At 38.3% G+C, this 12,100-nt stretch overlaps 1 protein-coding gene across 3 annotated transcripts in view; it reads left to right on the plus strand.

Moving 5' to 3' along the window:
* Positions 1-1,822: 1,822 nt before the first annotated feature.
* The window catches only part of LOC109881189 (DnaJ (Hsp40) homolog, subfamily C, member 27), a 22,944-nt gene continuing 12,666 nt past the window's right edge, over positions 1,823-12,100 (plus strand). For all 3 annotated transcript variants that reach the window (XR_004210677.1, XR_004210678.1, XM_020473343.2), the window contains exons 1-3: positions 1,823-2,237; positions 11,649-11,731; positions 11,982-12,051. Coding sequence is in view for 1 of the 3 variants with exons in the window: in XM_020473343.2 (XP_020328932.2) it covers positions 2,151-2,237; positions 11,649-11,731; positions 11,982-12,051 (240 nt within the window). In the remaining 2 variants the exon portion in view is untranslated. The remainder of the gene's footprint in view (positions 2,238-11,648; positions 11,732-11,981; positions 12,052-12,100) is intronic.

The raw sequence follows: 12,100 nt of genomic DNA on the forward strand, positions 1-12,100 counted from the left end.
TGTATTCAGCATTTCATTGTAAAGTCTACCTACACATGTTGTATTCAGCATTTCATTGTAAGGTCTACCTACACCTGTTTTATTCAGCATTTCACTGTGAGGTCTACCTACACCTGTTGTATTCAGCATTTCATTGTCAGGTCTACCTACACCTGTTGTATTCAGCATTTCATTGTAATGTCTACCTACACCTGTTGTATTCAGCATTTCATTGTAAGGTCTACCTACACCTGTTGTATTCAGCATTTCACTGTAAGGTCTACTACACCTGTTGTATTCAGCATTTAATTGTAATTTCTACCTACACCTGTTGTATTCGGCATTTCATTGTAAGGTCTACCTACACCTGTTGTATTCAGCATTTCATTGTCAGGTCTACCTACACCTGTTGTATTTAGCATTTCATTGTAAGGTCTACCTACACCTGTTGTATTCGGCATTTCATTGTAAGGTCTACCTACACCTGTTGTATTCAGCATTTCATTGTCAGGTCTACCTACACCTGTTGTATTCAGCATTTCATTGTAATGTCTACCTACACCTGTTGTATTCGGCATTTCATTGTAAGGTCTACCTAGACCTGTTGTATTCAGCATTTCATTGTAAGGTCTACCTACACCTGTTGTATTCAGCATTTCGTTGTAATGTCTACCTACACCTGTTGTATTCAGCATTTCATTGTAAGGTCTACCTACACCTGTTGTATTCAGCATTTCATTGTAATGTCTACCTACACCTGTTGTATTCTTCATTTCATTGTAAGGTCTACCTACACCTGTTGTATTCAGCATTTCATTGTAATGTCTACCTACACCTGTTGTATTCAGCATTTCATTGTAAGGTCTACCTACACCTGTTGTATTCAGCATTTCATTGTAATGTCTACCTACACCTGTTGTATTCTTCATTTCATTTTAAGGTCTACCTACACCTGTTGTATTCAGCATTTCATTGTAATGTCTACCTACACCTGTTGTATTCGGCTCATGTGACAAATAAAAATAGATTTGATACGGACCATGGTTGCACACATCAAGGGAACTGCTGCTTTGGGCTAACAGACACCTTACATCACTCAGAGAAATACAGTGTGGAGAATCAGGCAGCAGACCTTCCCTCCAGAGGAGGCCCTCTTCGTTAAGACTGGAGGATACAATACATCCCATGGTAGTGGAGATGATCTGGGCACTTATTATGTGACTTGTTTAAGCATGTTTTTACTCCTGAATTTCAAAGGGGTTGAATACTTATTGACTCAAGACATTTCAGCATTTAATATTTTTTTTTTTTTTTTTGTACATAATTACACTTTGACATTATGGGGTATTGTGTGTAGGCCAGTGACATAATATTTTTTTTAAATACATTTTAAATTCAGGCTGTAACACAACAAAATGTGTGGAAAAAGTCAAGGGGTGTTGAATACTTTCTGAAGGCCATGTATTTTGTTTTCATGTATTTTCATGAGGACCACATTGGAAAATAATGGCATTGTACTCTATTCACATGTGTGGTTATATTGTGTTTTAAAAGTGGTCAAATAAATTAAATAAATACACACAAAATAATTCACGTTTCAGTGCAAGGAAACATCGCGAATCTGCTGTCATGTCTCGCTGTTGCCATAGAAACTGCTTCCGGTGTTAAAACAGATTTTACTCTTTAAAATCTATTGTTAAAAAAAACTACGCTTATATGAAGATGAACTCGCTGTAGATAATATACATTTTCATGATATACAAACAGCTGTGTATGATTATTAATAAAATGTATAGAAACATAACTGAGTTCTGTTGTTAAATTCTGACTTCATAACGAATCTGCTTCCGCGAATAAGAAATTGACAGACAAAGCTGTGCAAAACAGCGGCGATAGCAAAGAAGGCTAGATAGCTAACCCAACAAATACATGTCTCACTCGTCCAGAATAGCTTATCTAATATTTATTCAGATCTATAACGATGCACGGCTTATACAATTGTAAACGAGGTTGTTTTAAGATTGAGTAAATGTCTACTAGCCAGTTAAGGCGGAGCGTACTGTACAAATCTAACTTTAGTGGAATTCCAGCTTCACAGCCAACACCATCGACGACGACGTAAAAAATAAACAAACAAACAACAATATTTAACATAGCTAAATATCAGCAGCATGGATACGAATGTGCAGAAGAGACGTGAGAACAAGAAATCACTGCGTGTAAAAGTGATCAGCCTTGGCAATGCCGAGGTGGGCAAGGTGAGTCGACTAACGTTTAGGTCAGCTATTCTGCTGTACCCAAACTAGTATCCGGTATATATATGTATGTACAGTATGAATGAGCCAGGGAGTAACGTTAAATGGCTGCAGCCAAAGCCCTTAGCGTTATAATGTAGCCCAGACGATCTCTGCTATAGCCCAAAAGCCGGCAGATGGTGTTATTGAGTCATTCCAATGTCACCACCTGCCGAGAAGGGTGTAATTGCATATGTGTATATATTCCTGGCAATGTAAATAGTTATTAAGTATGCTTGTTTGCATGTGACTATTCCTCTTTTGTTTGTTGATATTGTTAATAAATCAAATTAATAATATATATATTTTAACATACATACAAACTATTTACAATTCCAGGAATCCTAAAAAAACAAATCATATTGATTAATAATACAACAAGTTTACATTTTCTTTTGGGGTTTTTCATTTGAGTTAAAGTAGTGCCATATTGTTTAAATTCATTTATAAAGTGAAAAAAGATAGGTTTTGAAATGGACCATTTGTATTTGTGAATATGAGAATTATTAGCAGTTAAATTAAATATACTACATCTATATCTATGTCAGAATTTCTGAAATAAATAATTATATCAAAACCATTAAATAGTACAACTGGTCCTATTTTGTTGTTGTAAGAAATACTGTATGTCAATCCAAAACATTCTGCTATAAATACAGGCAAAATGGTCTCCTTCTCCATTCCACAGAAATCACATCTATAGTCAATATTCAGCTTGAATGTTTCCAAAACATGTTTCACAGGATAAATTCTACGTAACATTTTAAATGAATCTACCTTTACTTTGTTACTGATACAATATTTGTTGATAATTCAGGTGATAAAGAGACATAAACTGATCTGGATAATCCCTTCATCTTTGGACAATAAACCCCGACCGTATAACAAAATATCTCTCAACTTCTTTGTTTTCTCATTAATGGGGTTAAAGTTCAATTCACTCTGTTTTTTTCATCCTTGCATATAACAATTCCAAGATAATTAACTTTATATTTGATTGGGATAACATATACTTCCTTTAAAACACTATCCTTGAGTGGAAATAAGACTAATTGAATTTATATTAATTTTCAAACCCGAAACTAAGGAAAAGTCTTCAATACAGGAAACTGCTTTAGAAACCTCATTCCTGTCTCTTAAAAATGTGGTGGTATCATCAGCCAGTTGACACAGTTTAAATTCATTGCCAAGTGCTGAAACACCTTGAAAATTCAATTCATTGATATGAAGAGCCATAATTTGAGTAACAAATAAAAATAGACTAATTGGGCAGCCCTGCAGGGCTGCCCAATGCATTTGCACATTCTTCCATTGCAAAACTACCATTCCAGTGTTTTACTTGCTATATTGTATTTACTTTGCCACCATGGCCTTTTTTGCCTTTACCTCCCTTCTCACCTCATTTGCTCACATTGTATATAGACTTGTTTATACTGTATTATTGACTGTATGTTTGTTTTACTCCATGTGTAACTCTGTGTCGTTGTATCTGTCGAACTGCTATGCTTTATCTTGGCCAGGTCGCAATTGTAAATGAGAAGTTGTTCTCAACTTGCCTACCTGGTTAAATAAAGGTAAAATAAATAAAAAATAAAAAAAATGCCACGGCCAAAATCAAATCTTTGGGATGTCCCGTGAGCTAGTTTTACAGAGCTAGTACAACCACTATATAACGTTTGGACTGCTTTAAAAAAAAAGTCATCAAACCCCAAAAACCCTATTGCTTTGAACATAAACTCATGTTCTACAGTGTCAAAAGCTTTAATAAAAGCAACAAACATAAGAAAGCTATCATTAAGAATGAGGACATTATAGTCAATCATATCTAAGATCAACCTGATGTTATTACTCATGTGTTGACCATGAATAAAACCAGATTGTTCTTCATCAATTATATGATGCAAGCCTTGTTTCAAACCTCTTAGCAAATACAAGGGCAAATAATTTCCCATCGTTATTCAACAGGCTAATGGGCCTACAGTTGTCTATATAAAGAGTATCCTTATTAGGTTTGGAAAAGTGATTCCACCTTGCTTTAAGGAAGCCGGTAACTCCCCTTTGTCTATTGATTCTTGGAACATAGCAAGAATGAATGGAATCAATTTATCATTGAAGGCTTTATAAAACTCGCTTATTAAACCATAATTTCCAGGGGACCTATTGTCCTTAAGGCTTTTAATACATAACTCATCATCACCACAATACCTGAAATCATGATCTACCTTCTTAGCAGTGTTTGCTGCAGTGTCTAAGAAAGGATCCATATTGGAAGTTGGCTGGGCTGATGTATACAGATTCTGATAAAACTGGGCAACATGCTGAGAGATTTCTTTTGTATTTTCATTGGGATTATTATTAATCATTCATTTACATATGGAAGTCTTTTCACCTGCCCCTTTTTCTAAATTAAAGAAATATATACAGTGCCTTGCGAAAGTATTCTGCCCCCTTGAACTTTGCGACCTTTTGCCACATTTCAGGCTTCAAACATAAAGATATAAAACTGTATTTTTTTGTGAAGAATCAACAACAAGTGGGACACAATCATGAAGTGGAATGACATTTATTGGATATTTCAAACTTTTTTTTCCTCGTAGATACAGTCTAACTGCATTTGCAATGATGATAGTTCCAGTAATTCCTGATTAGTTAGTTCATTTTTTTTTTTTGTATAATCCATTATTCCCTTTATGATGTCATATTCTCTCTCTCTCTTGGCACGAGCAATTTCTTTCCCCATTGAAATAGCCAAAAGCCTTAATGAAATTTCATTAGGTCCCATTAACTTCCAAACGTATTCATAACACAGGCACAATTCCAGTATTTATCAATAATTCCTGCTACTTCCTTCTTAAATACTTAATTCTCTAGTAAACTCTTGTTCATTTACCAGTGACCTTTTCTAACTGTTTTGTTGACAAACCGTGCATATTTATCTTTACTGAGATTCCTTTGTGGTCTGTTAAAATCGATGGTTCGATCGAGACTGTATCAACCTTGTCGGCCATATCTTCAGGTATCAGCCAGAAATCAATACGGGATTGTATAGATAAATCTTTGGTACTCCATGTAAACATGATCTTATCTGGGTTCTTATGTCTCCAACTATCTAGAACACCTAACCTTAGACATATATTCCTTATCTCACAAACAGAATTGCTATCCTGAGGAGGCCATCTATCTAGATTATCATGTAATACTGTGTTAAAATCTCCACCCCATATTACTTTGGCTAATGGAAATGTAGACATCATTTTCCTTATTTTCCTCTCAATGTCTCTAAATAAAATACAGTACCTTGACTTGTTATTGGAAGCGTAAGTGTTTACAGAGATGAATTGAACGTGGTTGACATCTACCAATAGTATAATCCATCTCCCTGTATTATCTGCTTCATGACTCAGTATATGACCCTTAAAGTTGCCTTTTAAAATAGCGACACCTGCTGAACGATTAGTACCAAATGAAAACCAAATATCATTCCCCCGTTGACTCTTCCAAAACGCAGTATCTGTGGAACAGGCATGAGTTTCTTGAATTAAATACAAGTCGGCACTCTTACAATACAAAAATAAAGATTTCCTTTTCAAAATATTACAGATTCCCCTGGCATTAATAGAAAAAACAGAAATGGACATTTACTATCACAGTGACTATATGAAGAATATTAAACTTGTATACGTTCACATGAACCGGGTTCTCACAAAAAGAAAAGTTCTTACTAGTTGCAAATAAAAACAGTCCACGCAAGTGGTTGACTTATATTATATATAGTTTTTCTACAATTGTAAATAACATTGTGCCATAGATCGGTAAAACGAATAGCCATCAAGCTAACTTTAAGTGTCATTGCGAATTTCCCTGCCATAAAAAAAAAATATATATATATATATATATATATATATATAAAAAAAAAGTTTGTCTCGCAAACAATGCTCTTTCCTCAAGTAATATAAAGTTTTATCAGATGAAAATAAAACTTGCACAACTCACTTGATAAATCCAGCAGTCAACAAGCTAGGCGTCAGCGTGAATTTCCCTTCCATTAACAAAAGCCTTTAGCTCCCATCAAAGCATGCACTTTTCCCCTCCTTCCTTCCTTCCCTTCCTTCCTTGCTCTCTCAATCATCGGCCACAGACGATTCCGAGCTTCTTTGTCAAACGCTGTCAGATCCTTCTTGAACCTCAGGTTGTTCTTCTTTAAATAGTCATTTTTCTTTGCACTTTTCCATGTCATATCCCTCGCTGTCCTGGAGATGAATCTCATGATCACTGGTCGTGGTGGCTGGTTGTTTTCCCCATCTCTCAGCCTACCCAGGCGGTGCACTACATCCAGAGAACCTGCAACAACATTTCGCTCCTCCTATTGCCCTGCAAATGTCCTTCACTCTTGCTTTGATGTTCTCGTCAGATTTTTCTGCTATTCCATAAATTCGAAGACTCGATCTCCGACCATACCGGTCATTCTCGTTGACCTTTTGACTCCATTTCAGTGAGTTTCTTCTCCTGCTTGGCAACCTGAATGTTCAATGTTGCGTTCTGCTGCTTCAGAGTTTCTACTTCCTCAGCATTGAAATCAATCGATTTCTTCAGGTTAACGATACTGACAGTGTTCTTTTACACCAAATCCATGTCATCTGTGCTCTCTGTGATTTTAGCCGTGAGGATGCGGACGATGTTGTCCTGTAGCTGGCTCATTGATGGTTCACTTCTCAGCTTTTTTGGAAGTTGCTCCTTGGTTGGGGTATTCGGGTATGAATCACATTCACCCCCCCCCCCCCTGTTTTACGAGTGAGTTTCAACAATGCCTCTTTTCTCCATGGAAGTTTCAACATCCATTATCTCAGCAACAGTTTGGTCATGTCCTGATTACATGCTACTAGCTATGAAGACGTTAGCAGGCTAACTTAACTACACACGCTGAAACTTTTCGATAGCTAGCTTGTTCATTGGAAATCGTCAAAAATATATTTCAATGGTTTGATTAATTACAAAATTATTCAAAATAGCTACATTGTATGGTTGGATGTCATTGTTTTGTGAGAAGAATCATAACTGCAGTCTAAAACAATAAACTTTGTGAGAAAACCATAAAGTTGTTCCTTAGCTAGAAATATTACAACCTCTCGTCTTTGGGCGCCTCCGAGAAGGGTGCAATTGGGGGCTGCAATTCTGGGCATTCCTGCATCTGCAGGAACCCCTCTTTATGATTCTATAGAAACACACGACTAGGCGTGGTTTAACGTGACCACTCTCCCGAGTAGGGTACAGACGTAGGGTATTCCCATTACTCCCATGTAATTAACCTAACTTTCCCATTACTCTCATGTAATTAACCTAACTTTCCCATTGTTTCCATGTAATTAACCTAACTTTCCCATTGTTTCCATGTAATTAGCCTAACTTTCCCATTACTCTCATGTAATTAACCTAACTTTCCCAATACTCCCATGTAATTAGCTTATCTTTCCCATTGTTTCCATGTAATTAACCTAACTTTCCCATTACTCCCATGTTACAAATTACTCCCACAACAAATGATCTGTATGATACGTATTCTGCCACTAGTGTGTTACCCGACCTGCTAACACTGAAAGTAAAGCTAGTAAATCTGTCACATTCTATGTTCATATTAGCAGTTAGTTAAGTTAGGTTAATTGCATGAGAGTAATGGGAAAGTTAGGCTAATTACATGGAAACAATGGGAAAGTTAGGCTAACACTGAAAGTAAAGCTAGTAAATCTGTCACATTCTACGCACGCCACTGTTTGTTTCCCCCCTTAGCTTTTTCACCGGTTCATTTACGTTAGCTGGCTGGCTAGCGAGAGAAGTTCAAATATAATTCACTAGTCTTAGATATACCACGTAACTATATACTGTCAGGGATTTCCTCCTCTTCTTCCGAAGAGGAGAGGCGAAAAGGATCAGAGGACCAATATGCGGCGTGGTAAGTGTCCATGGTTCTTTTAATACGTAAACGTACACATGAACAACTGATTACAAGAAACGTGTGAAACCCTAAACAGTCCTATCTGGTGCAAAACACAGAGACAGGAACAATCACCCACAAACACACAGTGAAACCCAGGCTACCTAAGTATGATTCTCAATCAGAGACAACTAATGACACCTGCCTCTGATTGAGAACCATACTAGGCCGAAACATAGAAATACCCAAATCATAGAAAAACAAACATAGACTGCCCACCCAACTCACGCCCTGACCATACTAAATAACGACAAAACAAAGGAAATAAAGGTCAGAACGTGACATATACTTCCAGTTTTTTGCCTGCCATTGAATGGTCTTAAGTATTTAAAGAAGTTGACACTGACTTCACAACAAAAGACTGGATCAAACTAATTTTACCTCGGTGCAGAAGGAAACATATACAGGACCAACTGGCTCTTAAAGGTTTAATCAACAATCTGGCTTGTAAGTGACATTTACACGATTTTTGCAGGCATTCGTTTCAGGCTGTTTATACAAATGAATTGTGTATTACTATCTTATCGATAAGACTATATTCAACACTGATATGTCCTCCTCCACAGTATGCCAGCCAGCTAGGGTAGCCATAAAAATATCACCTAATCAGGCCGTCAGTGCTGTTCCAGCTGGCCGATAGGCATTATTAGGTAGGTAACTGTAGCACAAAGAATTTTCGACCACCTTTTACTTGACGGTACTTCCTCAATTTCCAAGTTGGAAGACAACATGTCTTCTAGATGTAACGGATGTGAAACGGCTAGCTTAGTTAGCGGTGCGCGCTAAATAGCGTTTCAATCAGTGACGTCACTTGCTCTGAGACCTTGAAGTGGTAGTTCCCCTTTGCTCTGCAAGGGCCGCGGCTTTTGTGGAGCGATGGGTAACGATGCTTTGAGGGTGACTGTTGTTGATGTGTGCAGAGGGTCCCTGGTTCGCGCCCCGGGTATGGGCGAGGGGACGGTCTAAAGTTATACTGTTACATAGACTTCCATGTCTAGTTTCAATAGGCTCATTTGAATTTAGAAAATTTAGCTCTGTAAAAAAAAAAAAAAAAAAAAAAAAAAGATCCATCAAATGTGTCCACCCCCAAAGAGCTGATTGTCATGATGACACTCACCTGTCCACAATCAATGGAGACAATATTTGAAATAAACAAGATGGAGGCGTACAACATTGTTGGATTACTTCATGGAGCAAAACATGTTTATTTATTTTAATAACAGAGCATTTTCTAATAAATTCAATTATTTATTTTAATAATTTATTAATTTATTTTAATATCAGAGCATTTTCTAAATTCAAACGAACCTCAACTAGACATGGACGTTTAGAAGATGTGTTTTCTTCCAAGTCTGGAATTGAGGAAGTATCGGCAATTTAAAGGTTGTTTTGAAAATCCTCTGTGCTATACTTAACATGACCCACCTAATAAGGCCAAGCAGCCAGTGGGAACAACAACAATGGTGCGACTAGGTGCCATTTTGAACAGCTAGGGAAGTCAATGAATTAATTCTTACCATCACCAATGAACACCCATTCATTGAGAATTTCAATAAGCATTTTTCTACGGCTGGCCATGCTTTCCACCTGGCTACTCCTACCCCGGTCAACAGCACTGCACCCCCCACAGCAACTCGCCCAAGCCTTCCCCATTTCTCCTTCTCCCAAATCCGTTCAGAGCTGGTCATGGGTGCACCTCAGCCACGCTCAAGGTCCTAAACGATATCTTAACCGCCATCGATAAGAAACATTACTGTGCAGCCGTATTCATTGATCTGGCCAAGGCTTTCGACTCTGTCAATCACCACATCCTCATCGGCAGACTCGACAGCCTTGGTTTCTCAAATGATTCCCTCGCCTGGTTCACCAACTACTTCTCTGATAGAGTTCAGTGTGTCAAATCGGAGGGTCTGCTGTCCGGACCTCTGGCAGTCTCTATGGGGGTGCCACAGGGTTCAATTCTTGGACCAACTCTCTTCTCTGTATACATCAATGAGGTCGCTCTTGCTGCTAGTGAGTCTCTGATCCACCTCTACGCAGACGACACCATTCTGTATACTTCTGGCTCTTCTTTGGACACTGTGTTAACAAACCTCCAGGCAAGCTACAATGCCATACAACTCTCCTTCCATGGCCTCCAATTGCTCTTAAATACAAGTAAAACTAAATGCATGCTCTTCAACCGATCGCTACCTGCACCTGCCCGCCTGTCCAACATCACTACTCTGGACGGCTCTGTCTTAGAATACGTGGACAACTACAAATACTTAGGTGTCTGGTTAGACTGTAAACTCTCCTTCCAGACCCATATCAAACATCTCCAATCCAAAGTTAAATCTAGAATTGGCTTCCTATTTCGCAACAAAGCATCCTTCACTCATGCTGCCAAACATACCCTTGTAAAACTGACCATCCTACCAATCCTCGACTTTGGCGATGCCATTTACAAAATAGCCTCCAATACCCTACTCAACAAATTGGATGCAGTCTATCACAGTGCAATCCGTTTTGTCACCAAAGCCCCATATACTACCCACCATTGCGACCTGTACACTCTCGTTAGCTGGCCCTCGCTTCATACTCGTCGCCAAACCCACTGGCTCCATGTCATCTACAAGAACCTGCTAGGTAAAGTCCCCCCTTATCTCAGCTCGCTGGTCACCATAGCATCTCCCACCTGTAGCATGCACTCCAGCAGGTATATCTCTCTGGTCACCCCCAAACCAATTCTTTCTTTGGCCGCCTCTCCTTCCAGTTCTCTGCTGCCAATGACTGGAACGAACTACAAAAATCTCTGAAACTGGAAACACTTATCTCCCTCACTAGCTTTAAGCACCAACTGTCAGAGCAGCTCACAGATTACTGCACCTGTACATAGCCCACCTATAATTTAGCCCAAACAACTACCTCTTTCCCTACTGTATTTAATTTATTTATTTATTTTGCTCCTTTGCACCCCATTATTTTTATTTCTACTTTGCACATTCTTCCATTGCAAATCTACCATTCCAGTGTTTTACTTGCTATATTGTATTTACTTTGCCACCATGGCCTTTTTTGCCTTTACCTCCCTTCTCACCTCATTTGCTCACATTGTATATAGACTTGTTTATACTGCATTATTGACTGTATGTTTGTTTTTACTCCATGTGTAACTCTGTGTCGTTGTATCTGCCGAACTGCTTTGCTTTATCTTGGCCAGGTCGCAATTGTAAATGAGAACTTGTTCTCAACTTGCCTACCTGGTTAAATAAAGGTAAAATAAAATAAATAAAAATAAATTCACAGGCCACTGCTGCAGAGAATGAATTCTGACTTTAGTTTACATGTGTAATGTTGCTCTTATTTAACCCTAGTTGATACATCTCGTTGTTTCTTCATTGCAGAGCTGCATCATCAAGCGATACTGTGAGAAGAGGTTTGTGCCCAAGTATCTGGCCACCATAGGGATTGACTATGGGGTCACCAAGTAAGTTGACCCCCAATGATGATGAATACATTTTAAAATAATTAAATAATTTGTAGACCAAAGATGCACAGTTTGGTTCCATTGCTGTTAGATGTTTCCAGATAAAACAGACCAGTGTACTGTAGAGCAGTGGTTCTCAACCATGTTCATTTTTGTCAGTAATCCTACTAGTTCTCCTGGTTGAGAACCACTGATGTGGAGACTTCTGAAGTCGGTGTGTGACTGATTTTGAGCGTTTGTTGTCCATCAGAGTCCAGGTGCGTGACCGGGAGATCAAAGTGAACATCTTTGACATGGCAGGACACCCATTCTTCTACGAGGTCAGTACCTTTACAAACCTTGGTCATGTTGGATCTACGTCCTAACATA

Source organism: Oncorhynchus kisutch, linkage group LG7, assembly GCF_002021735.2.
Source record: "Oncorhynchus kisutch isolate 150728-3 linkage group LG7, Okis_V2, whole genome shotgun sequence".
Taxonomy (NCBI): domain Eukaryota; kingdom Metazoa; phylum Chordata; class Actinopteri; order Salmoniformes; family Salmonidae; genus Oncorhynchus; species Oncorhynchus kisutch.